The sequence below is a fragment of the Rattus norvegicus genome, chromosome 2, assembly GCF_021556685.1.
Source record: "Rattus norvegicus strain SHRSP/BbbUtx chromosome 2, alternate assembly SHRSP_T2T, whole genome shotgun sequence".
Classification (NCBI taxonomy): domain Eukaryota; kingdom Metazoa; phylum Chordata; class Mammalia; order Rodentia; family Muridae; genus Rattus; species Rattus norvegicus.
Genome location: NC_141535.1, coordinates 163711299 through 163738911, shown reverse-complemented (window position 1 = coordinate 163738911; position 27613 = coordinate 163711299). Strand labels below are relative to the sequence as shown.

At 37.6% G+C, this 27613-nt stretch overlaps 1 protein-coding gene across 3 annotated transcripts in view; it reads left to right on the top strand.

The window, feature by feature from the left end:
* The window catches only part of LOC108350038 (uncharacterized), a 231441-nt gene that overhangs the window by 40208 nt on the left and 163620 nt on the right, over positions 1–27613 (top strand). For all 3 annotated transcript variants that reach the window (XM_087641643.1, XM_087641645.1, XM_087641644.1), the window contains exons 4-8: positions 5601–5829; positions 11748–11833; positions 12392–12524; positions 14908–15002; positions 15977–16124. In XM_087641643.1, coding sequence (XP_087497769.1) covers positions 12494–12524; positions 14908–15002; positions 15977–16124 — 274 coding nt within the window. In that variant the 5' untranslated portion in view covers positions 5601–5829; positions 11748–11833; positions 12392–12493. The remainder of the gene's footprint in view (positions 1–5600; positions 5830–11747; positions 11834–12391; positions 12525–14907; positions 15003–15976; positions 16125–27613) is intronic.

Sequence of the window (27613 nt, the reverse complement as noted above, 5' to 3'; positions counted from 1 at the left end):
ATGACTACTTCGGTTTGTTTCTTTGGACCCTTTGCTTGGAAAGTGGTTTCCAGCCATTTACTCTGAGGTAGTGACTGTCTTTGTCTCTGAGTTGTGTTTCAAGTATGCAGCAAAATGTTGGGTCCTCTTTACATATCAAGTCTGTTACTCTATGTTTTTTTATTGGGGGAATTGAGTCCATTGATGTTAACAGATATAAAGGAATAGTGACTGTTGCTTCCTGTTATTTTCATTGTTAGAGGTGGAATTATGTTTGTGTGTCTCTCTTCTTTTGGTTTCGTTGCAAGGAGATTACTTTCTTGCTTTTTCTAGGGAGTAGTTTCCCTCCTTGTGTTGGAGTTTTCCATCAATTATCTTTTGTAAGGCTGGGTTTGTCATGGAATATCTTCGTTTCTGCATCTATATTAATTGAGAGTTTTGCTGGATATAGTAGCCTGGGCTGGCATTTGTGTTCTCTTAGGGTCTGTATGACATCTCGCCAGGACATTCTGGCTTTCATAGTCTCTGATGAGAAGTCTGGTATAATTCTGTTAGGTCTGCCTTCATATGTTTTTCCCTTACTGCTTTTAAAATTCTTTTTTGTTTTGTGCATTGGTGTTTTGATTCTTATGTGATGGGAGGAATTTATTTTCTGGTCCAATCTATTTTGGAATTCTGTAGGCGTCTTGTATGTTTATAGGAAGCTGTGTTCAGTTCAGTTCTGGGTTCAGCCAGAAACAAGCTGGTTCCTGCCACTGACTGCTCCTATATTCCTGTATCCAGAGGCACTATGCAGTCTCCTCTTGGGCTGAGAATGTGGGCAGAAGTGGGCAGAAGTGGTGGTCTGTACTGAGGTCTCATGATTGTCACCACTTCTGGGAGTTGAGAAGTGGATTTGTGTTCAGGGAGCTAGACAATAAACAATTTTAATAAAAATATCGACATATATTTTCAGATCCTTTACTTTTATTAATACTTAATATTTGATATTTTCTAAAAACATAATTTTAATACTTTAAAAGATTTTCTCTTCTTAAAATTTACTGAAAATACATTTTATATTAAAATTAGTATTTGAATTTATCTAGAGTTATTTCTTAATCTTAAACATAAATGTCATTTTCCAGTTAACATATTTATGTAAATACTCTGACTAATAATAAGAAAGAACTTGAGACCAATTTCCCTTGTTAAAATTGATGAAAAAATATTCAATAAAATTCTTCCAAACCTAATCCAAGAACACATCAAAACGATCATCCATCATGATCAAGTAGGCGTCATCCCAGGGATGCAGGGATGGTTTCAAATATGGAAATCTATCAAAGTAATCCACTGTATAAATAAACTCAAAGAAAAAAATACCACAAGATCATTCCATTAGATACTGAGAAAGCACTTGACAAAATTTGACACGCCTTCATGATAAAAGTTTTGGAAATAAAGATCAGGAATTCCAGGCCCATACCTAAACATTATAAACAACACACAGTAAACCAGTAGCTAACATTAGAATAAATGGAGGGAAACTTGAAGCAATCCTACTAAATCAGGGACTGGACAAGGCTGCCCACTTTTTCCCTACTTATTCATTATAGTACTTGACGTCCTGGCCAGAGCAATCAGACAATGAAAGGAAATCAAAGAGATAAAAATTAGAAAGAAAGAAGTCAAAATATCACTATTTGCAGAAGATATGATAGTATACTTAGGTGACCCCCAAAAGTTCCACCAGAGAACTACTAAGCCTGATACAACTTCTCCAACGTATCTCAGTATAAAATTAACTGAAGCAAATCAGTAGCCTTCCTCTCCTCAAAGGATAAACAGGCCGAGAAAGAAATTATAAAAATGTCACCCTTCACAATAGTCCCCCAAAATAAGAAATACCTCAGTGTAGCTCTAACAAAGTGTGTGAAAGATCTGAATGATGGGAATTTCAAGTCTCTGAAGAAAGAATTGAAGAGCAATTCAGAAGATGGAAAGAACTCCTATGCTCATGGACTGGCAGGATTAATATAGCAAAAATGGTCATTTGCTAAAAACAATCTATGGATTCAGTGCAATTCTTATGAAAATTACAACTCAATTCTTCATGGAATTTGGAAGAGCAACTTGCAAATTCATTTGAAATAACAAAAAATCCCAGTATAGCAAAAACTATACTCAACAACAAAAGAACTTCTGGGGGAATCACCATCTGTGACCTCAAGCAGTATTATAGAGCAATAGTGATAAATACTATATGGTATTGGTACAGAGAAGGCAGATAGATCAGTGGAATAGAATTGAAGACCCAGAAATGAACCCACATACCTATGGTCACTTGAACTTTCATGAAGGAGCTAAATCCATCCAATGGAAAAAAGGTAGCGTTTTCAACAAATGGTGCTGGTTCAACTGGAGGTCAGCATGCCAATCAATCCATTCCTAATAACTTGTACAAAGCTTAAGTCCAAATGGATTAAGAACCTCCACATCAAACCAGATATACTCAAACTAATGGAAGAAAAAGTGGGAAAGAGACTTGATCACAAAGGCACTGGGGAAAATTTCCTGAACAAAATACCTAAATGGCCTATTCTCTAAGGTCAAGAATGGACAAAGGGGACCTCATAAAACTTCAAAGTTTCTGTAAGGCAAGGACACTGTCATTAGGAGAAAAAATCAACAAACAGATTGGGAAATGTTCTTTACCAATCCTACATCTGACAGAAGGCTAATATCCAAAATATACAAAGAACTCAAGAAGTCAAACTCCAGAGATCCAAATAACCCTATGACCAAATGGTGTACAGAGCTAAACAAAGAATTCTCAGCTGAGGAATATCAAATGACTGAGAAGGACCTAAAGAAATGCTCAACATCTTTAGTCATCAGGGAAATGCAAATCAAAGCAGCCCTGAGATTCCAAACCATACAAGTTAGAATGGCTAAGATAAAAAAAAAAAAAAAAAAAAAAACAAAAAACAAAAAAACCTCAGGTCACAACAAGTGCTGGCCAGGATGTGGGGAAAGAGAAACTCTCCCCCATTGTTGGTGGGATTGCAAACTTGTGCAACTACTCTGGAAATCAATCTGGACATTCCTCAGAAAATTGGACATTCCACTCCCTGAGTACCCCACTATACCACTCCTGGCATTATAATCAAAAGATCTTCCAACATACAACAAAGACACATGCTCCACTATGTTCATAGAAGCCTTATTTATAATAGCCAGAAGCTGGAAAGAATCCAGATACCCTTCAACAGAGAAGTGGATACAAAAAATATGGTACATTTATACAATAAAGTATTACTCAGCTATCGAAAACAATAAAATTCATAGGCAAATGGATTGATCTAGAAAATATCATCCTGAGTGGGGTAACCCAATCACAGAAAAAAACGCATGGTATATACACTCACTGGTAAGTGGATATTAGCCCAAAAGCTCAAATTACCCAAGATACAATCCATAGAACGCATGAAGCTCAAGAAGGATCACCAAAGTGCGGATGCTTCACTCCTTCTTAAAAGGGGGCAAAAAATATCCATAGGAGGGGATATGGAGGCAATATTTAGAACAGCCACTGAAGGGACAGCTATTCAGGACCTGCGCTCGCTCTCTCTCTCTCTCTCTCTCTCTCTCTCTCTCTCTCTCTCTCTCTCTCTCATATATATATATATATATATATATATATATATATATTACACACACACACACACACACACACACACACACACACACACACATATATATCTCCACCACTACTAGATAAGATTGATGAAGCTAAGTAGTGCATGCTGATTGGAACCAGATATAGATGTCTCCTGAGAGACAAAGCCAAATCATGTCAAATACAAAAGCAAATGCTAGCAGGAAACCATTGAATAGAGAATGGGAACCCCTGTTTGAGGATTTAGAGAAAGGATTGAAAGAGCTGAAGGGGCTTGCAACCCCATAAGAACAACAATGCCAACCAACCAGAGCTCCTGAGGAATAAACCAATACCCAAAGCCTGACCCATGACTCCAACTGCACGTATAGTAGACAGGGTGGCCTTCTTGGGCACCAATGGAAGGAGAAGCCCTTTGTCTATCAAGTTTGGATCCCCAGTGTAGTGGAATGTCGGGGATAGTGGTGTGTGGATGTGGTTGGGAACCCCCTTATAGAAGAAGGGGAGGAGGATGGGATAGGGTGCTTCTGTTGGGGAAACTGGGAAAGGGAATAACATTTGAAATATAAATAAAAATATCCAGTAAAAGGAAAAAACAGTGACTTTGTGAAATTCACAGACAAATGGATGGAGCTAAAAAAAAATATCTTCCTGAATGAGGTAACACAGTTTCAAAAGAATACACATAATATGTATTCACTGATATGTGGATATTTCAATTCTTAATAAAGATACAAACATATAAAATGGGAAATATTATTATTTCTAATATTCCAATGTCCACAGAAAAAATACTATCAACTTGAGTGGAGGCCTTTAGTACCCTTAAATATATTATTTATATCATGAATTTATTGAATCTACCCTAATAAGATATTTATTTATGCAGATTTAATGATAGTTACCATGATTTAAGTTCTTCTAGGTCATACATTCCTGTTCTATACTTGGTTTTCCCTTGTTTTAATAAATCCTTGTACATGCATCATGGTCCTCACTAAACCCCAAATCTCATGAATATCTGGAATCTAGCATACAGCACTTTGTTGTCTTCAGGGAATATTTAGAGTGAAACTCTTTGGAAATTTCTGATAAAATGAAACTTTCAAGTGCTCTGATTTATTCTGTTTTTTTTTCCTTAGGAATTATTGTACCTTATTACATGCTGGGTTAGCAAGTGGGCGTCTTGAAGATAGAGCTAAGATAATCACAGAGTAATCGATTCAGCACAATATCCTTGTTGACCTATTGAATTATCTGTTTGTAAACTATACACATGTCCTATTAACTGTTCTGTGATCTTACAGTCAAGTAAAATCCTATCACATTGGCTGATGTTTTTCAAACTTTATACTTTCCCTGACAAGATTACCATCATTGTCAAGTGAGTTGTTATATACACAAGTACACTGAGTTTAAAATTTTTATGTAAGAAAGATTGGGTATAGGAAAATAATGAGGGAGAGGAAATAGATACTTGATATTGGTGAATATTTTAAATTACATGACACAAGGACATAAATGTATCTGTTTATTTTGTTTTAAAGAAAAAGGATTGTGTATTTATTTGGACCAGTGGCCTGATTCCATCAGTCTTTGCTCCATTCCCATGTCCCTGAATTTCCTGTGGACAGGATATTTTGGGTCTAAAGTTTTGTCAATTGGTTAGTGTTCCTATTTCTCACTGGGTTTCCTGCCTGGCCATAGCAGGTGGCATCTTCAAGTTTCACGTGCTCAGTTCTCTCAATCACATGTAAAGTAACCTCCATTGATTCTTGGGTTACTGCACAGTTTCAGGTCTCTGGCACATACCCATGAGGTCCCCTTCTTCTTACTGCCACAAGTTTCGGGTTTATATTAATTCTCATATTCTCATAGCCACTTGGCCATCTCTCCTGTCCCACTCCGTGTGCCAACACCAATTTCTGACACTATTAATGATACTTTGATATACTTGCAGATAGGAGTTTAGCAAGGCTGTCTTCTGAGAAGCTCCGCCCAGAAACTGATTCAGATGGATGCAGAGATCCACAGCCAAATAATGGATGGAGCTTTGGGAACTCTTATGGAGTAGGAGGAAGGACTGAAGCCCAGGAGGGTATAGGAAATCCACAGGAATTGCAACAGAGTTAACTAATATGTACCATTGGGAACACTGGGACTCTCGGATACTGATTCACCAACCAAATGTACGTATGTAGCAGATGTATAGCTTGGTCTTCATGTGGGTCCTGAACAATGGAGCAGTGGAAGGTAGAAGCAGGGCAATCCCCAAAACTGCCGCGTGTATGTGGAATAGGTTCTTCTAGCTGGGCTGTCTTTTCTGGCCTCAGTGGGAGAGAAGGTGTTTAAATCTGCAGAGACTTGATGTGCCTGTGTCCAGTGTCTGGGTATACCCAGAAGAGAAGGAAAGGGGCAAAGGGGAGGGATTATAGGGAACGTGACTAGGACTGGGAGTAGTGATAGGGATGTAAAGTGAATAATTAAAAATCAAAAATAAGAAAAAGAAGGGAAGATCAAAAAAGAGAGGAGTGAGATGGGAAGCTAGGTAGGAAAGGTGGAGGTGCAGCATCGTAGGCTACACAGATCAAGATGACACTACAGGGGTGTCAGTCAGCGTCCTTAAATCTGACTGTGTTAAAACTTCCAGTGATTTGTATTCGGTCTGAATGGATATTCACTACTTGCTGTGAAATAAAGAGATAATTTAGATCGTCACCATTGCTTGATGGCAAGTCGTAGCCTTTTCTGAGGGACATAAAAACTTAAAGTCATTCTTTTTTATTATTTATTTTTTTTAATTAAGGAATATTTCTTATTTAATTTCGAGTGTCATTCCCTTCCCCGTTTTCCGGGCCAACATCCCCCAAGCCCCTCCCCCTCCCCTTCTGTTCCCCTCCCCACCCTCCCCCCATTGCCGCTCTCCCCCAACAATCACTTTCACTGGCGGTTCAGTCTTAGCAGGGCCAAGGGCTTCCCCTTCCACTGGGGATCTTACTAGGATATTCAATGCTACCTATGAGGTCAGAGTCCAGGGTCAGTCCATGTATAGTCTTTAGGTAGTGACTTAGTTCCTGGAAGCTCTACTTGCTTGCATTGTTGTTCATAAGGGGTCTCGAGCCCCTTCAAGCTCTTCCAGTTCTTTCTCTGAATCCTTCAACAGGGGTCCTGTTCTCAGTTCAGTGGTTTGCTGCTGGCATTCACCTCTGTATTTGCTGTATTCTGGCTGTGTCTCTCAGGAGCGATCTACATCCGGCTCCTGTCGGTCTGCACTTCTTTGCTTCATCTATCCTGTCTAATTGGATGGGTGTATATGTGTGGGCCACATGTGGGGCAGGCTCTGAATGGGTGTTCCTTCTGTCTCTGTTTAATCTTTGCCTCTCTATTCCCTGCCACGGGTATTCTTGTTCCCCTTTTAAAGAAGGAGTGAAGCATTCACATTTTGATCATCCGTCTTGAGTTTCATTTGTTCTAGGCATCTAGGATAATTCAAGCTTTGGGCTAAGAGCCACTTATCAATGAGTGCATACCATGTGTGTTTTTCTGTGATTGGATTACCTCACTTAGGATGATATTTTCCAGTTCCAACCATTTGCCTACGAATTTCATAAAGTCATTGTTTTTGATAGCTGAGTAATATTCCATTGTGTAGATAGATGTACCACATTTTCTGTATGCATTCCTCTGTTGAAGGGCATCTGGGTTCTTTCCAGCATCTGGCTATTATTAAAGCCATTCTTAAACTAAAAGATTCATCAATTCCTTTCGAAAGTTAGTTGTGAACATAGAGAACAACTTCATTAAGTAAAGTAATTGAAGGAGAAGTTCTCTCTCTCTCTCTCTCTCTCTCTCTTTCTTTCTTTCTTTCTTTATGTCAGTCTGGAAATTACATTTTCAAACCTCGTCTAAGATAATTCCTTCTGGATGTAGACTAAAAATTAATCTGAATCATGCAGTTAGATTCAGATTAATATGTTTCTATGAAAACCAATACTTCTAACATGAATCAAAATGATTAAATAATTTCTGTAGTCTACTTCTACCCAAGTGGTACCAATAAGCTTCTGAAGGCTTAAATTAAGTAAATTCTTACAGGTTTGGATAATTCATCTCTAAAATGGCATGGGTTTTGTAGTTTGAAAATCCCATTCAGCAGTTAATCAGTATTGTTGTAGGTAGTTTCTGTCTATGAAAACTTTAAATTCATTACAATAAATATTTGGGATTTTTGAATCTCAAAATGACTCCATGTCTTTCTATTGAACTGACAAAATTCCAGTGAGAACCAACTCACAGAAGTCGAAGCTCTGATCCATAAGTCTTCCTGTCTGATATTTAAGTGATCCCAAAAGTTCCACCAGAGAACTACTAAAGCTGAAAAACAACTTCAGCAAAGCGGCTGAGTATAAAATTAACTCAAATAAATCAGTAGCCTTCCTCTACACAAAAGAGAAACAAGCCGAGAAAGAAATTAGGGAAACAACACCCTTCATAATAGACCCAAATAATGTAAAGTACCTCGGTGTGACTTTAACCAAGCAAGTAAAAGATCTGTATGATAAGAACTTCAAGACTCTGAAGAAAGAAATTGAAGAAGTCCTCAGAAGATGAAAAGATCTCCCATGCTCATAGATTGGCAGGATTATTATAGTAAAAATGGCCATTTTACCAACAGCAATCTACAGATTCAAAGCAATCCCCATCAAAATATCAATCCATTTCTTCAAAGAGTTAGACAGAACAATTTGCAAATTCATCTGGAATAACAAAAAACCCAGGATAGCTAAAACTATCCTCAACAATAAAAGGACTTCAGGGGGAATCACTATCCCTGAACTCAAGCAGTATTACAGAGCAATAGTGATAAAAACTGCATGGTATTGGTACAGAGACAGACAGATAGACCAATGGAACAGAATTGAAGACGCAGAAATGAACCCACACACCTACGGGCACTTGATTTTTGACAAAGGAGCCAAAACCATCAAATGGAAAAAAGATAGCATTTTCAGCAAATGGTGCTGGTTCAACTGGAGGTCAACATGTAGAAGAATGCAGATCGATCCATGCTTATCACCCTGTACAAAGCTTAAGTCCAAGTGGATCAAGGACCTCCACATCAAACCAGATACACTCAAACTAATAAAAGAAAAACTAGGGCAGCATCTCGAATACATGGGCACTGGAAAAAATTTCCTGAACAAAACAACAATGGCTTACGCTCTAAGATCAAGAATCGACAAATGGGATCTTATAAAACTGCAAAGCTTCTGTAAGGCAAAGGACACTGTGGTTAGGACAAAACGGCAACCAACAGATTGGGAAAAGATCTTTACCAACCCTACAACAGATAGAGGCCTTATATCCAAAATATACAAAGAACTCAAGAAGTTAGACCATAGGGAGAAAAATAACCCTATTAAAAAATGGGGTTCAGTGAGAGAAGATGCACATAACCCTCAAGAGACTGGATCCCCAGGAAGTTTAGAAGTCGGGTGGGGTGAGTGGGATGGGAACATCTTTGTGGAGACTGGTGGGTGGAGGGGGCAGGGAAGAAGTATGAGATGTGGAACAGTCCAAGAGTGAACTAGGAGAGGAATAAAATCTGGAATATAAAAATAAATTAAATAAAATACACAGTTTCAATTCAGTTCGTTAGCTCATATTTCTGCTTTTAAGCCTCTGGAAAGACTAAACATTAAAGTGCAGAGCATAGTAGAAATGTCTTCTCCACTCCCAGCATCAAGGGAGCAAAGATAAAAGTAGATAACAGTTTCAAAAGCTCTACAAAGTACAATCTATTTACCATGAAGAAATTCCATAGGCCCTAGTTTCACCCAGTACCTAGCCTCCCATGAATGCCATGTAGTGAAGTATCTACTCAAGAACCTTTGGGAAGCAATCATAATCCAATTTCAGCATCTCTCTGGTACCTAGTCATATCACATGATGTGATTTTATATACAAGAAACTTATACCAACAACTAAACTCTGCTTAACTAAGCTATGTATGAAAGAAATTGAAATTTAAGTTATTCTTATATTTTATAAATGCTGCCATTTCCTGATCATTTATCTCTAAATTATAGCCAGAATGTAATCTTGATAATAATTCATATGTAACACATTCATGAATGAATGAATGAATGAATGAAGGAAGACGGGAGTAAAATGAGAATGTTTACATAAATAATAGACAACTTGAAATTGATAAAATGTACCAATTTTATTTTCAATTACTACCCATTTGTTTTTATTTCTTCGTACAATAGATTTTGATCCTTTTATTGTCTCTTTCAACGCCCACTAGATTTACCCCACCTTCCTACCTTCACAACTTTATATTCTTCATCCAAAAAAAATTACACAAAAATAAAGAAAAAAATTCCTAGAAGGAGAAGAAAAAAACCACTACACCTTAAACAAACAAAATTTAACAAAAAAGAAAGAAAAGGTACTCACAGAAAACTGAGCATGTTTGTTTGTTCATTTGTTTTTTATTCTTGGCCAACTATAGCATGTGATTTTTCCTATATTTAGTGTCGCTCCACTGACGAAAATTCATTTTCCTTTTCTACAAGGTATCTGGTACAAACAACTTCTTGATTAGGAATTAGATGTGAGTCCACTTCCCATTCTTCCTGAAGGGATTTGTCTAGCTCAATTTTGGACAAATATTCTCTTTGTGACCATAGTCCCTGTGAGTTCGTAATTGGTAATCTTTGTTGTGTCTCTCCTAGTCTTCATAGATTACTGAGCCTTGAGGGAGGGTTTTGATGAAGACATTTCTTTTTAGGGCTGAATGCTGTAAGGCCTCTAATTGTCTGCCCATTGTTCACTTGCCTTTCTGGTGCTGCCTCGAACCTGTATAACTCTTTTAAGTGCTGTTACAGTTTCCCTGCAGTCATAGGTCCATCTATCCATATGTTATTCCAGGAAACCACCATTTCCTCAGAGTCATCGATCATATCTAGTTATTATAATTTTCCCTGCTCTTTTGCATCTGAGAATATTGAGGAAAGGAGACCATAGTCCCATGCAAAGTGACAGAGCAGCAGCTGAGAGCTACATCCTGATCTGCAGGCTGAGAGAGAAATACTAGGTCTGGAATGGGCTTTCCAAAATTCAAAGTTCAACCTCAGTAGCATACTCCAACAAACCACACCTCGTATTCCTTTTCCTTTAATCCTTTCAAATGGTTCCATTCTCTTTTGAATAAGCATTAAATATATGAGTCTATGAGGGCTATCTTATACAAACTACTGAAATGTCCAAAAGTAATATAGATGGAATTTGTGTTAATATCGAATTTAAACTATTTCAAGGCCCTCCACATTGGTTTTCATATTGATTGTGCCACCTAAATGTCACCAGCAATGAATATCCATCTTCCCCACTTCCTTGCCATCCTGTGCTATCATTTTTTTTGTGTGATCTTGTTCATTTACCTAGGATAAAATGTAATCTCACAATTGTTTTTATTGCTGTTGTTGCTTGTTTGACTGGTTTTAGTTCTTTGCATATTATAGAAAATAACAACAATGATACATATAATTTTGAAATCAATTACTCCAATTCTGGAGTCTGCCACTGTTTCAATGATTTTGCCCTTTGCTTTCAGAATATTTTAATATTCATAATATTTCATTTATTAGTTATTGGTTTTCATCTTAGTGGTGGTGTTCAGACTGTCCATTCTATTGCCCAGGAGTTCAAGTCTATTCCATACTTTCTCTTCTGTTAGATTTAGGGTATCAATGGACTTCAGTTTTGTGCAGGGCTATAGATCTATTCTTACTTTTTTCTATACGGCTATCCGGTTTGACCAACATCATGGTTTGCTTATGTCAGTATAGTTATTTATTTTCAGTATGATTGAAAAATATCACATACATACAAGATTCTTGAAAAGGCTATTCAGTATTTTCAGTGTCTAAGAATAAAATTTTGTAAAACATAAAGTAAATGAAAATTTGAATATTCCAAATATTCCAGGAAGACTCCTGAAGCCTTCCTTGTGCCCTTTCTGTCACAACATTCCAGGTCTCTAAGGCAAATAGTCATTGTAATAGTGGTTTTGACTGTAATTTTTGTTTTACATTCACAGGTCTGTCAGGAATGACTGTGTCCAGATAGCAGAGTGATGAAGTGATCTTGTTGTCACAGCACTTTTGCTTCTAAGCCTGGAAGCAGGTATTCAAGCTCTTCTTCCTTTGTCTTTCAGATCATTTCCTTTCCATTCATCTTTGAGAAATCTATGAAATTACAGTCATGCTCTACTCTCTTAACAACATATACTCACTGAAATGCCTAGATGGATACAGCTTCTTCTCAGATTACTCTAATTTCATTGTTAGTTTTTTTGTATGTCATGTCTCGTGTACATAAAATTCATAGCAATCACAATAAAGTTCAGGAAACCTACCCCTCCAACACCAGGTCATCCATGAATGGCTGTCATTACTGGTCACCACAATATTTTCTGTAATCACAATTGTGTACATGATTCCTTCGAATACACACCCTTTTCCACTTTTGTCAGTATATTCCTATTCATTTATTCATTCTCATAATTCGTTGGACATTATGCATTTAAATGGTCCAATTATCAAAGAGGCTTTCATCCTTTGTGCCCTGCTTCTGTAATTACTACTTCTTCTCATCTATCAAATGATAACTCACTGTACTATTTTTTATCAAATTTTGACAAAATAGCAATTATACTTTAATTCAGTCTCTGATTTCTTTCAGTCTGGAACTCAGCGATGAAGATTGTGAATAAAGAAAATTCATATTTTTTAAATGAATGAACAAAAACCTAAAGTGATTTTAGGGTGACAGATTTCCAACCATATGCACTTCACCTTCCAACTCCTCTGTGACCGTAAGTATTCTTCCACTTCTGGTGTTCTCTCATATGCCTTCCAGCATTTCTACATCAGTTATACTCTTTCCAAATAATTTCCTGGATTTTAAAATCTAAAGTAACCATTAAAGATTATTAGTCAACTCCAACTACTAGCTATGTTTTTATTGGTAACAATCATATAAGAATAATGTAACTCTTGCTGCCTAGACTGATGACCTAACCATTTATTTATCCTGAGTCCAGTTATACTTTTATTCTTTATCTTACTTACTGAGACTATACTGTATTAACAACACTGTGCTTTTCCTGTTTTATTAAATTTTTCTTATATATTATTTTAATCAGCATTGACACATTTAAAACAGGCCTCCTATATTAAATAATATATTTAGACCTCATTTATTTAATATTCTGGTCCATCTTTGTAGGCAAACTTTGTGTAATAAAGTTACCTAAAGGATAATTTTAATTCATATTCTTAACCTAACTATAGATTTACTCTGATTATTTAACCAAAGCATTTCTCATCATTCCAACAAGATAATTCATGATTTTACTAAATTCTATTGGATGTACCATTTGCCAAAGTCACAATTTCCTACCATTGACATCTACCTTCTATGTGATAGTCTTTTTTGGTTTTTCTCCAAGAATATAGGTAGATTTCTCTCCATCTTTCCTCTTTCGTAATTCCATTTGTCAGGCATTTGTCACTGAAATACTTTCAGGGCTATATGCAGGTATAAAGTTATATGATACCTTTTCCCTTTTAAATTCACCAGTGTAAAAATCTTATATATGGTGACCACTATAAACACACAAGATTACATTGTAAGCTCATGTTTATGTGATTCAAATATTCTACCCACACCAGAGTGAATCTGTGATTGAGACAATCTGAGACTAGGACTCAGGGTCTCATGCAAGTTAATTATGTACTCACTGTTCCCTTGAACTGTGTCAAAAACTCATCTGATAGTTATTAGATGTCTCTTACTGAATAAGTGACTAAGTTTGTAAGTCTCCCTATGAATACAATGAGAATACTCATGCCAATTAAACAATGTCATTAACTTAAAGAAAACTGCTTATCTGTAACACATTTTGACAAAGATACATCACCCAACATTCATCAGGTCTAGAATTATGCTCTATGAGCTGTCAATAAATGCATGTGAGTAGGCCTTGAAATATACAAATCATTGAATAATTTTGGGAAGATGTCAGATTTATCATCCTACTTAAAACTCAAAAACATATGTCACTTAAAACTCATGCTCATTTTCTAGATAGTTAACTACCAGATCTCCAGGGAATGGGTGCAGTCTGCGTCTGTGGATAAACAATTTAGGCAATCAGTTATCACTTTCATACACCAGTTTCTCTAGGAGAACAAATGGCTAGTATCAAAATACTCATTTTGAGAACAAAAAGAGTGAGAATGGGAAAAAATAGGTACAAGTTCCTTTTAATTTGGATGTTGAAGCAAAAATCTGATTTCACAAAATTAAGAAACTGAATAGTGGTCATGGAAAGTTAAAGTTGAAAAAGGAGGGAGGGTAAACAAATTGATAAAGTTTAAGTGTTGGGCTAGTTAACCAAATGTTAAATATGTTCTGTGTTCTACAACACAGTAGGATAGTAACTAAAAGTCCAATCAGTTTTACATTGTCTGGGGAGTTGAAGAGCGTAGTTCAAAGTTCAATACCGTTCAACAAGTGAATTTTTGGGAGATAAAACGCTAATTACTCATGTGATGGTCACATAAGCATATATCATTTTATGCTTTAATATATTTATTGAAAAATAAATAGTGATAGAAAACTATTGAGTTAGATATAATAATGGATATACAAGTTTATAGGACTTTAATTTTTCTTTCACTTACAGTTGGATAGGCATACATTGAGAGGTTTTTTTTATTTTTTTAAGTTTGAGTTTCTCCTATTTAATATCAAAATGTGCTATAGAGTAGATAAATGACTTCGAATGTAAATGTAATGATGAAATAGTTGAGTTGTATTCACTTCTAACTTTGTTTTTCTTGCTTTCTTTGAGGAATGTATTCATTTACTCCCAATTGTTTGTTGTGCTTTTTTGTATTACTTTAAGATATTGATTCATTTCCTCTTTAAGGGCTTTACCTCTATCATTTCCATAAAGTTGGCTTTGAGGTAATTTTCCTGTGCTTGAGCTGTGCTGTAGTTTTCAGAGAATACTCTAGTGGGACAGCTGGATTCTGCTTGTGACATACTTCTCTGGCTGTTGCTTGTGTTCTAACGCTATTCCCCAGGCATTTGAGTTTGTGGGTAATTATAGATGTAGGTGCCAGTTTTAAAGATTGTCTTTGTTAAATGTTTTCCCCTTGGTTTCTGTTTCCTCTCTGCCTGGCCTGTAGTCCTGGTTGTCACAGAATCTTCTGATCCAGTAGGGTGCCTACACGGATGTTCTGGAGACCTACACGATGTCTGGGTTGCTGCCAATGACTCTGAGGTAATGGGAACCAGTTTGGTCTCTGTTAGATCAGAAGACTTTGGATGGAGTTTTGTGTGGAGTATTGTGAGAAGAAGGTGAGGCAGTGGAGTTGTTGGGGGAATTCTGTGCTGCTCTGAGGTAGTGTTGGCAGTCTGGCAATGGGGAAAATTTTAAAAGGGCTACTTTTGTTTGCTCTCTTGATATGAATTACCTACCACTTGTTTACACAAAAGCACACTGTAGACACTATCTTCTGCCCTCACTGTTTGTAACCAGAAGGGAGATGAAGTTTTACTGGAGACATTTGATCCCCATGAAGACATGCTCCTTAAATGAAATTGGTGCTTAAAATTTTGTAAAACCATACAAATTAAGATGTGTCTAGTCTTTCCTCATTGAGTTTTACCATGTAATGAATAAATAGCCTTTTGTTAATGAACATGTATAGAAGATACAATGACCTCTACAGTGTTGTTAGGATTCTTTAATTCATTTTTAATTTATTTTAATTCACTTAAATTCATTTAGGTATCAAAATCCCTAAGGGGAAACTCCTAAGATTTTTGAAGAGTTTAAAAGAAAACTCTATCTCTGTATATGTGCTCCAGTACTAACAATAATATCCCCTCAGGTTGCAAGGGTGCTGGGGATTTAGTTAGACCCTTCGTTATTTGGCCATAGCATGAAGAATTAAAAGAAATCAACTTTATTAAACAGACACAACTAGCTTCAGCCCCCACTAGGTAATTTTCGACTTCCTTCTTTGCTGTTTCTCACTCAGGCTTACAAAGATGGGAATTGTAAAAATGCTGAAGGTATTATTGCTCTATTCATGAATTCATACTAGAAACACATAGATAAAATATAGCAAATAGAAATAATTCAAATGAAAGGAAGGATGCTTCCAAGTGCTTCATTGCACATGAGGACATACGGGAAAATTTACTGAACAGGGGTGCAGGAGGAATTCCAGGTATTTGATCGTTTCTTAGGGAGTCTGGAGACTGTCCTTCGGTTTTTATGTCAGCCATCATAATGACAACAGAGGCTCAGATCCAGCTGAAGAGTCCAGATGGAGTGTAATGAAGGATGAGCATCCTCACCGCCCTTTGCTCTTCACTAAGCCTATGTCTATCAAAGGTAAATGTGCTCCTGTTTCATATGGGCTTAAAAGGTTTCAAAGCTATTTGAGTTTGTACAGTTACTTGAAGCTATTTCAAAAATGCTCAGAGCCAAAGCTCTTTTCTCCTTATGGGTAACATGAAAAGAAGCATGAAAATTACTAGTCAGTTAAATTGTTTGTTTGCTTGATGTTTATTTATTCATTTATTCTTTTGAGACAGATTCTTTTCTGTTCTTGACTTGCCCAGTTTACAAATTACTGAGATTGCACGAGAGCAGTCTATACCTTGCCTATTACTTCCTCTTAATTTTAAAGGCTAATAGAAAATAGCTGTTTGCAATACTCTGTGCCTTTAAAACTGGGGTAGGGGGACTCAGTTAAAAGTGAATTATAGCTTTCTGGTTTCTACCTGAAACCAGAGTTGCTGATCCTGTCCCACAGCTCTCTGCACCCATTTCCCATGGGGGAGAAGTTGGACTCTCAGAAGTGCAGACAATCCTGAGAGCTCAGGGGAGGCCAGCACTTCTGCTCACATTCTTGGCCCAAGAGAAACCCACCTGGAGACCTCTGGATACAGGAACCTAGTAGCAGTCAGGATAGGATCCTTTCTGTCTCTGCTTGTACCCAGTACTGAAAGCTAAGAGTACTGACACACTTGAGAGCAGAGGTTAGACCACCACTTCTGCTCCGAAGCACCTGCCTGGAGCACTTAGATCACGGGAACCCAGGAGCAGTCTGGGACAGGATCCTTCTGGTTTCAGTCTGCACCCAGAGCTAACCAGGTCCCACAGCTGTACCCAGATATAATCATAAAAGGAAAAACCCACCAGAATGAGCTCTCAATCCTGAATTTATATGCTCCAAATTCAAGGGCGGCTACATTAATAAAAGAAACCTTACTACAGATCAAAGCACACATTACACCTCACAAAATAATAGTGGGAGACTTCAATACTCTACTCTCATCAATGGAAAGATTACGGAAACAGAAAACAAACAGAGAAACTAACAGAAGTTATGAACCAAATGGACTTAACAGGCCCATCATGGTACCTTCTCCAAAATGAACTTTATTATCGGTCACAAAACAGGTCTTAACAGATGCAAGAAGATTGAAATAATCCCATGCATCCTGAAAGATCACCAAGGACTAAGGTTGGTCTTCAATCACAACAGAAATGACAGAAATCCCGCATACTCATGGAAGTTTAATAATGCTCCACTCAATGATAACTTTGTTAAGGAAGAAAAAAAAGAAAAGAAATTTAAAACTTCTTAGAATTTAATGAAAATGAAGGCACAATATACCCAAACTTATGGGACACAATGAAAGCTGTCCTAAGAGGAAAACTCATAGCTCTGAGTGCCTGCAAAAAGAAAGAGGAGAGAGCATTTATCAGCAGCTTGACAGCACACCTAAAAGCTCTAGAACAAAAAGAAGCAAATACACCAGAGGAGTAGACAGCAGGAAATATTCAAACTCAGGGCTGTAATCAACCAAGTTAAAACAAAAAGAATGATAAAAAGAATCAATAAGACCAGTAGCTGGTTCTTTGAGAAAATCAACAAGCTAGCCAGACTAACCAGAGTGTACAGAGAGTGTGTCCAAATTAACAAAATCAAAAATGAAAAGGGAGACATAACAACAGAATCACAGGAAATTCAAAAAATCATCAGATCCTACTACAAAGCCTATATTCAACAAAACTAGAAAATTTGGATGAAATGGACAACTTTCTTGACAGATATCAAGTACTGAAGTTAAATCAGAATCAGATAAGCCATCTAAACAGTCCCATAACTCCTAAAGAAATAGAAGCAGTTATTAAAAGTCTCCCAAGCAAAACAAAACCAAGAACAAAAACCAGAACCATATATATTTAGTGCAGAATTCTATTAGGCCTTCATAGAAGATCTAATACCAATACTGTCCAAAATATTACACAAAGGAGAAACATATGAAACACTGCCTAATTCCTTTTTTTTCTAAAAAGACATGTAAATATTCTGTAGTATTCTTTTATCATACCATTGAATATAGTTCAAAGGCCTAAAGTGAAATTTTGAAAGATCAGAAATCATAAAAATCCTGTAATGCAGATGAAACAGGAAAAATTATAATAAATGTTTGGATTTAGAGATGAATGTTCCAATCACCAAAATTTCATGTGTAACTGCACAAAATGCTGGTGTGGTGAAATTAGAAATGCAAGGAACAATTACAAGAGGAAATATTCCTGAGGAATGCAAGCACCTTTGTTCCCAAACTTCTCTGAAAGCTTGGATTATTAAGTGTAATTTAAATCAGTCTATTAAAGTTAATTTTGTGTCAAACTAGTTCAATTGACCTAGGGAAATGAACCCTAAGAAAGAGTAAGTTGTATTGACAATACAATTCTTATTTAATTAATAAGTAATGCCAAAGGGCTTTTGGCATTAGAAAGGATATGTGGTTTTTTTTTTTTTTTGCTTGTTTTCAGACAGGGTCTTACAATGTAGCTCTGGTGTTCTAGAACTCCTTATGAAGACCAGGATTCCTTTAAACTCACAGAGATATGCTTGCCTCTGTCTCCCAAGAGCTCTGGTTAAAGATGTTCTCTATCATGCCCGATAAGAGATAGTTATTTTCTATATGAGCACTTGGTGTGCATACATGCATACATGTACACACACACACGCATACATACACACACACACACACACACACACACACACACACACACACACAGTGCTGATGCCTGAAGAGGCCAGAGGTATGGGATCCCCCTAGAGCTGAAACTACAGGCAGTTGTGAGCAATCCATATGGGCTCTGGGAACCAGACTCAGGTCCTTTGCAAGAACAGGATATGTTTATAACTGCTACACCATCTTCCCAGGCCCCAAGATATTATTATTAATATAAAGCAAATCGGACTTCCTAGCTGAGGGAGATGGTATATACATATTAAGATTGCTGGCTCTGTATTTTGGTCATAAATGTTAAATAAACACAAAATTAACTTTAATTTTGATTACATGTAAAACAGCAATGACTTGTGGGGGAAAAATCATTATGTGATCTCAGCGGCCTTGGGAGCCAAAACATTGGCCTTTTTGTTTCCAGGAGCAAGGACTTAGGCTTTAACAGTCATTTGAAAATGGCTGATCCAGATGCATTTGTGTTCCTGTCTGTGCTGCAGATTTTTCACTGGTGGTCTCCAACTTCTTAAGATTAATATGGTCTGGCGATCTTATACATATTCAAATTCATTATTCTTCCTTGTACTCTCAGGGATCCTAATGTAAAGACAGGTTCTCCAGCTCTAGCATACACCAGAATCACAGGAGTCTGACCTCAATCTCAGGCAGAGCACCACCCACTGAGGTCTATATGCATCCTGTATGCCTGCCCTGGCTTAGAATTCTTAATGACCTGCTTCTGGCTACTTCTGTCTTTACGCATTGGAGAAGACATTTAATTTATTTTTTATTTTGTGTATATAGGTGTTTTGTTTGCCTGTATATATCTGTGTACCCCTTCTATGCCTGGTTCTCAGTGGAGACCAGAAGAGGGGGATAATTTCCTAGAACTTGTTATAGATGGTTATGAATTGCCTTAAGACACTGGGATTTGAACCCTGACCCTCTGGAAGGATAGCTAATGCTCTTAACTATGGAGTCATTTTTCCAACCCTCTATTGCAGTGGACATTCGATGAACATGTTCACTTTGTTAACTCGCAATTTCCTAAGTTATTTAATGGATGATAATTCCTTTTATTTTTCTCTCCCCACGTACTTTTTGGATTTGAACATCCTTAAGTAGTGTAGCCATTTTCTATGGAATTTCCTTAAACCCCCACCTCCAGTACCTTTAAATCCTCATATCTCCAATTTATACTCTTGCTTTTTTCCCCCAAGGATTTGATTTTTATTTTTATTTCTTTATCTGTCTCTGTGTGGATGCCATGTGTGTTCAGGTGCCAATGGAGGCCAGAAGAGATTTCCTGGACTTGGATTTACAGGTGGTTGTGAGCTATCTAATATGGGTCCTGGAAACCAAACTCTGGGCCTCAGGAGACTCCATATTGTATTTCTAATACTCTTTACCTTCTTCTTTCCCTAAATAATAATTCTGCCTAATTTTGTTTTATGACTGCAACTTTTTTTTTATTAACTTGAGTATTTCTTATATACATTTCGAGTGTTATTCCCTTTCCCGGTCCACGGGCAAACATCCCCCTCCCTCCTCCACTTCTTTATGGGTGTTCCCCTCCACATCCTCCCCCCCTTGCCACCCTCCCCCAAAAATCTAGTTCACTGGGGGTTCAGTCTTAGCAGGACCAAGGCTTCCCCTTCCACTGGTGCTCTTACTAGGATATTCATTGCTACCTATGAGGTCAGAGTCCAGGGTCAGTCCATGTATAGTCTTTAGGTAGTGGCTTAGTCCCTGGAAGCTCTGGTTGCTTGGAATTGTTATTCACATGGGGTTTCTCTGATGCCATCAACAGGGGTCCTATTCTCAATTCAGTGGTTTGCTGCTGGCATATGCCTCTGTGTTTGCTGTATTCTGGTTGTGTCTCTCGGGAGAGATCTACATCCAGCTCCTGTCGGCCTGCACTTCTTTGCTTCATCCATCTTGTATAATTGGGTGGCTGTATATGCATGGGCCACAAGTGGGGCAGGCTCTGAATGGGTGTTCCTTCTGTGCCTGTTTTAATCTTTGTCTCTCTATTCCCTGCCAAGGGTATTCTTGTTCCCCTTTTAAAAAAGGAGTGAAGCATTCACATTTTGATCATCTGTCTTGAGTTTCATTTGTTCTAGGCATCTAGGGTAATTCAAGCATTTGGGCTAATAGCCACTTATCAAAGAGTGCATACCATGTGTGTTTTTCTGTGATTGGGTTACCTCACTCAGGATGATATTTTCCACTTCCAACCATTTGCCTACGAATTTCATAAAGTCATTGTTTTTGATAGCTGAGTAATATTCCATTGTGTAGATGTACCACATTTTCTGTATCCATTCCTCTGTTGAAGGGCATCTGGGTTTTTCCAACCTCTGGCTATTATAAATAAGGCTGCGATGAATATAGTGGATCACGTGTCTTTTTTATATGTTGGGGCATCTTTTGGGTATATGCCCAAGAGAGGTATAGCTGGATCCTCAGGAAGTTCAATGTCCAATTTTCTGAGGAACCTCCCGACTGATTTCCAGAATGGTTGTACCAGTCTGCAATCCCACCAACAATGGAGGAGTGTTCCTCTTTCTCCACATCCTCGCCAGCATCTGCTGTCACCTGAGTTTTTGATCTTGGCCATTCTCACTGGTGTGAGGTGAAATCTCAGGATTGTTTTGATTTGCATTTCCCTTATAACTAAAGATGTTGCACATTTCTTTAGGTGTTTCTCAGGCATTCGGCATTCCTCAGCTGTGAATTCTTTGTTTAGCTCTGAACCCCATTTTTTAATAGGGTTATTTGTCTCCCTGCGGTCTAACTTCTTGAGTTCTTTGTATATTTTGGATATAAGGCCTCTATCTGTTGTAGGATTGGCAAAGATCTTTTCCCAATCTGTTGGTTGCCGTTTTGTCCTAACCACAGTGTCCTTAGCCTTACAGAAGCTTTGCAGTTTTATAGATCCCATTTGTCGATTCTTGATCTTAGAGCATAAGCCATTGGTGTTTTGTTCAGGAAATTTTTTCCAGTGCCCATGTGTTCCAGATGCTTCCCTAGTTTTTCTTCTATTAGTTTGAGTGTGTCTGGTTTGATGTGGAGGTCCTTGATCCACTTGGACTTAAGCTTTGTACAGGGTGATAAGCATGGATCGATCTGCATTCTTCTACATGTTGACTTCCAGTTGAACCAGCACCATTTGCTGAAAATGCTATTTTTTTTCCATTGGATGGTTTTGGCTCCTTTGTCAAAAATCAAGTGACCATAGGTGTGTGGGTTCATTTCTGGGTCTTCATTTCTATTCCATTGTTATATCTCTCTGTCTCTGTACCAATACCATGCAGTTTTTATCACTATTGCTCTGTAATACTGCTTGAGTTCAGGGATAGTGATTCCCCCTGAAGTCCTTTTATTGTTGAGGATAGTTTTAGCTATCCTGGGTTTTTTGTTATTCCAGATGAATTTGCAAATTGTTCTGTCTAACTCTTTGAAGAATTGGATTGGTATTTTGATGGGGATTGCATTGAAACTGTAGATCGCTTTTAGTAAAATGGCCATTTTTACTATATTAATCCTCCCAATCCATGAGCATGGGAGATCTTTCCATCTTCTGAGGACTTCTTCAATTTCTTTCTTCAGAGACTTGAAATTCTTATTGTACAGATCTTTTACTTGCTTAGTTAAAGTCACACCGAGGTACATTATATTATTTGGGTCTATTATGGAGGGTGTCGTTTCACTAATTTCTTTCTCGGCTTGTTTCTCTTTTGTATAGAGGAAGGCTACTGATTTATTTGAGTTAATTTTATACCCAGCCACTTTGCTGAAGGTGTTTATCAGCTTTAGTAGTTCTCTGGTGGAACTTTTGGGATTAAATATACTATCATATCATCTTCAAATAGTGATATTTTGACTTCTTCTTTTCCGATCTGTATCCCCTTGACCTACTTTTGTTGTCTGATTGCTCTGACTAGAACTTCTAGAACTGTATTGAATAAGTAGGGAGAGAGTTGGCAGCCTTGTCTAATCCCTGATTTTAGTGGGATTGCTTCAAGTTTCTCTCCATTTAGTTTAATGTTAGCAACTGGTTTGCTGTATATGGCTTTTACTATGTTTAGGTATGGACCTTGAATTCCTATTCTTTCCAGGACTTTTATCATGAAGGTGTGTTGAATTTTGTCAAATGCTTTCTCAGCATCTAATGAAATGATCATATGGTTTTGTTCTTTCAGTTTGTTTATATAATGGATCACGTTGATGGTTTTCCGTATATTAAACCATCCCTGCATGCCTGGGATGAAGCCTACTTGATCATGGTGGATGAGTGTTTCGATGTGCTCTTGGATTCTGTTTGCCAGAATTTTATTGAGTATTTTTGTGTCGATATTCTTAAGGGAAATTGGTCTGAAGTTCTCTTTCTTTGTTGGGTCTTTGTGTGGTTTAGGTATAAGAGTAATTGTGGCTTCGTAGAAGGAATTCGGTAGTGCTCCATCTGTTTCAATTTTGTGGAATAGTTTGGATAATATTGGTATGAGGTCTTCTATGAAGTTCTGATAGAATTCTGCAGTAAACCCGTCTGGACCTGGGCTCTTTTTGGTTGGGAGACCTTCAATGACTGCTTCTATTTCCTCAGGAGTTATGGGGTTGTTTAACTGGTTTATCTGTTCCTGATTTAACTTCAGTACCTGGTATCTGTCTAGGAAATTATCCATTTCCTGCAGATTTTCAAGTTTTGTTGAATATAGGCTTTTATAGTAAGATATGATGATTTTTTGAATTTCCTCTGAATCTGTAATTATGTCTCCCTTTTCATTTCTGATTTTGTTAATTTGGATACACTCTCTGTGTCCTCTCATTAGTCTGGCTAAGGGTTTATCTATCTTATTGATCTTCTCAAAGAACCAACTTTTGGTTCTGTTGATTCTTTCTATGGTCCTTTTTGTTTCTACTGGGTTGATTTCAGCTCTGAGTTTGATTATTTCCTGCCTTCTACTCCTCCTAGGTGTATTTGCTTCTTTTTGTTCTAGAGCTTTTAGGTGTGCTGACAAGCTGGTGACATATGCTCTTTCCTGTTTCTTTCTGCAGGCACTCAGTGCTTTGAGTTTTCGTCTTAGCACAGCTTTCATTATGCCTCATAAGTTTGGGTATGTTGTACCTTCATTTTCATTAAATTCTAAAAAGTCTTTAATTTCTATCATTATTTCTTCCTTGACCAGGTTATCATTGTGTAGAGCATTGTTCAGTTTCCACATATATGTGGGCATTCTTCCCTTATTGTTATTGAAGACCAGTTTCAGGCTGTGGTGGTCCAATAGCACGCATAGGATTATTTCTAGCTTTCTGTACCTGTTGAGGCCCGTTTTTTGACCAATTATATGGTCAATTTTGGAGAAAGTACCATGGGGAGCTGAGAAGAAAGTATACCCTTTTGCTTTAGGGTAGAATGTTTTATAAATATCTGTTAAGTCCATTTGGCTCATGACTTCTCTTAGTCTCTCTACGTCTCTGTTTAATTTCTGTTTCCATAATCTGTCCATGGATGAGAGTGGGATGTTGTAGTCTCCTACTATTATTGTGTGAGGTGCAATGTGTGTTTTGAGCTTTAGTAAGGTTTCTTTTACGTATGTAGGTGCCCTTGTATTTGGGGCATAGATATTTAGGATTGAGAGTTCATCTTGGTGGATTTTTCCTTTGATGAATGTGAAGTGTCCTTCCTTAGGTTTTTTGACGAATTTTAGTTGAAAATTGATTTTATTTGATATTAGAATGGCTACTCCAGCTTGCTTCCTCTGACCATTTGCTTGGAAATTTGTTTTCTAGCCTTTCACTCTGAGGTAGTGTCTGTCTTTGTCTCTGAGGTGTGTTTCCTTTAGGCAGCAGAATGCAGGGTCCTCGTTGCATATCCAGTTTGCTAATCTATGTCTTTTTATTGGGGAGTTGAGGCCATTGATGTTGAGAGATATTAAGGAATAGTGATTATTGCTTCCTGTTATATTCATATTTGGATGTGAGGTTTTGTTTGTGTGCTTTTCTTCTCTTGTTTTGTTGCCAAGACGATTAGTTTCTTGCTTCTTCTAGGGTATAGCTTGCCTCCTTATGTTGGACTTTACCATTTATTATCCTTTGTAGTGCTGGATTTGTAGAAAGATATTGTGTAAATTTGGTTTTGTCATGGAATATCTTGCTTTCTCCATCTATGTTAATTGAGAGTTTTGCAGGATACAGTAACCTGGGCTGGCATTTGTGTTCTCTTAGGATCTGTATGACATCAGTCCAGGATCTTCTGGCTTTCATATTTTCTGGCGAAAAGTCTGGTGTAATTCTGATAGGTCTGCCTTTATATGTTACTTGACCTTTTTCCCTTACTGCTTTTAATATTCTTTCTTTATTTTGTGCGTTTGGTGTTTTGACTATTATGTGATGGGAGGTGTTTCTTTTCTGGTCCAATCTATTTGGAGTTCTGTAGGCTTCTTTTATGCCTGTGGGTATCTTTTTTTTTTATGTTAAGGAAGTTTTCTTCTATGATTTTGTTGAAGATATTTACTGGTCCTTTGAGCTGGGAGTCTTCACTCTCTTCTATACCTATTATCCTTAGATTTGATCTTCTCATTGAGTCCTGGATTTCCTGTATGTTTTGGACCAGTAGCTTTTTCTGCTTTACATTATCTTTGACAGTTGAGTCAAGGATTTCTATGGAATCTTCTGCTCCTGATGTTCTCTCTTCCATCTCTTGTATTCTGTTGGTGAAGCTCGTATCCACAGCTCCTTGTCTCTTCCTTTGGTTTTCTATATCCAGGTTTGTTTCCATGTGTTTTTCTTGATTGCTTCTATTTCCATTTTTAATTCCTTCAACTGTTTGATTGTTTTTTCCTGGAATTCTTTCAGGGATTTTTGTGACTCCTCTCTATGGGCTTCTACTTGTTTATTTATGATTTCCTGGAATTCTTTCAGGGATTTTTGTGACTCCTCTCTATGGGCTTCTACTTGTTTATTTATGTTTTTCTGGAATTCTTTCAGGGATTTTTGCAATTCCTCTCTGTAGGCTTCTACTTTTTCTCTAAGGGAGTTCTTCACGTCTTTCTTGAAGTCCTCCAGCATCCTGATCAAATATGATTTTGAAAGTAGATCTTGCTTTTCTGCTGTGTTTGGATATTCCGTGTTTGCTTTGGTGGGAGAATTGGGCTCCGATGATGCCATGTAGTCTTGGTTTCTGTTGCTTGGGTTCCTGTGCTTGCCTCTCGCCATCAGATTATCTCTAGTGTTACTTTGTTCTGCTATTTCTGACAGTGGCTAGACTGTCCTATAAGCCTGTGCGTCAGGAGTGCTGTAGACCTGTTTTCTTGTTTTCTTTCAGCCAGTTATGGGGACAGAATGTTCTGCTTTCGGGCGTGTAGTTTTTCCTATCTACAGGCCTTCAGCTGTTCCTGTGGGCCTATGTATGGTGTTCACGAGGCAGGTTGCTTGCAGCAGAAAAGTTGGTCTTACCTGTGGTCCCGAGGCTGAAGTTTGCCCGTGGGGTGCTGCATACTAGCTCTCCGTGGAGGTAGCAACAAGGAAGATCTGCGCCGCCCTTTCCTGGAGCCTTCGTGCACCAGGGTTCCAGATGGCGTTTGGTGTTTTCCTCTGGTGTCAGAGATGTGTGCAGAGTGCAGTCTCTTCTGGTTTCCCAGGCGTGTCTGCCTCTCTGTAGGTTTAGTTCTCCCTCCCACGGGATTTGGGTGCAGAGAACTCACCTAATTCCTTATATGAAGGCACAGTTATGCTTAAACCTAAACCACAGAAAGAAAGAAAACTTCAGTCCAATTTTCTTTTTTGAGTATCAATACAAAAATACTCAATAAAATTCTCACAAATTGAATTCAAGAACACATCAAAACTATCATGATCCAGTAGGCATCACCCCAGGAATGCTGGAATGGTACAAAATACAGAAATCCATCAACATAATCCACTCTATAAACTAACTAAAGGGAAAAAAAATCACATTATCATCTCATTAGAGACTGAGAAAGCATTTGATAAAATTCAACACCTCTTCATATTAAAGGTCTTGAAAAGATCAAAAGTCAAGGTCTATCACTAAACATATTAAAAGCAATATACAGAAAACCAATAGTCAACATCAAACTAAATGGAAAGAAAATCCCACTAAAATCAGGAACTCGTCAAGGCTTCCTACTCTCTCCTTATTTATTTAATATAGTAATGGAAGTCCTTTTAAGATCCCATTGCAGATGCCTGTAACCCACCATGTGGTTGCTGGGATTTGAACTCGGACCTTTGGTAGAGCAGTCAGTGTTCTTAACCTCTGAGCCATCTCTCCAGCTCCAGTACTCAGTCTTAGCCAGAGCAATCAGACAACGAATGTCAGTCAAAGGAATCTGGCATGTATGAAGACAGCTACAATGTACTCATGTACATAAAATAAATACATAAATCTTAAAAGGACTTCCATTACTATATTAAATAAATAAGGAGAGAGTAGGAAGCCTTGATGACCAAAGGAAATCAAGGGGATTCAGATTGGAAAAGAAGAAGTCAAAATGTCACTATTTGCAGATGATATGATAGAATATTTAACTGTACCAAAAGATCCACCAGAACAGAGGAATGGAGACAGAAATGTGGTATATGTATACAATGGAGTACCACTCAGCTATCAAAAACAATGACTTCATGAAATTCCAAGGAGGGGGCTGTAAGGGAGGTAGATGGGGAGGGGAACACCCTTTTAGAAGAAGGGGAGGGACGGAAATATTGGGCTTATGGACAGGGAACTGGGAAAGGAAATAACATTTGAAATGTAAATAAAGAAATATCCAATAAAAAGAAAAATAAATAAATAAAAGAAAA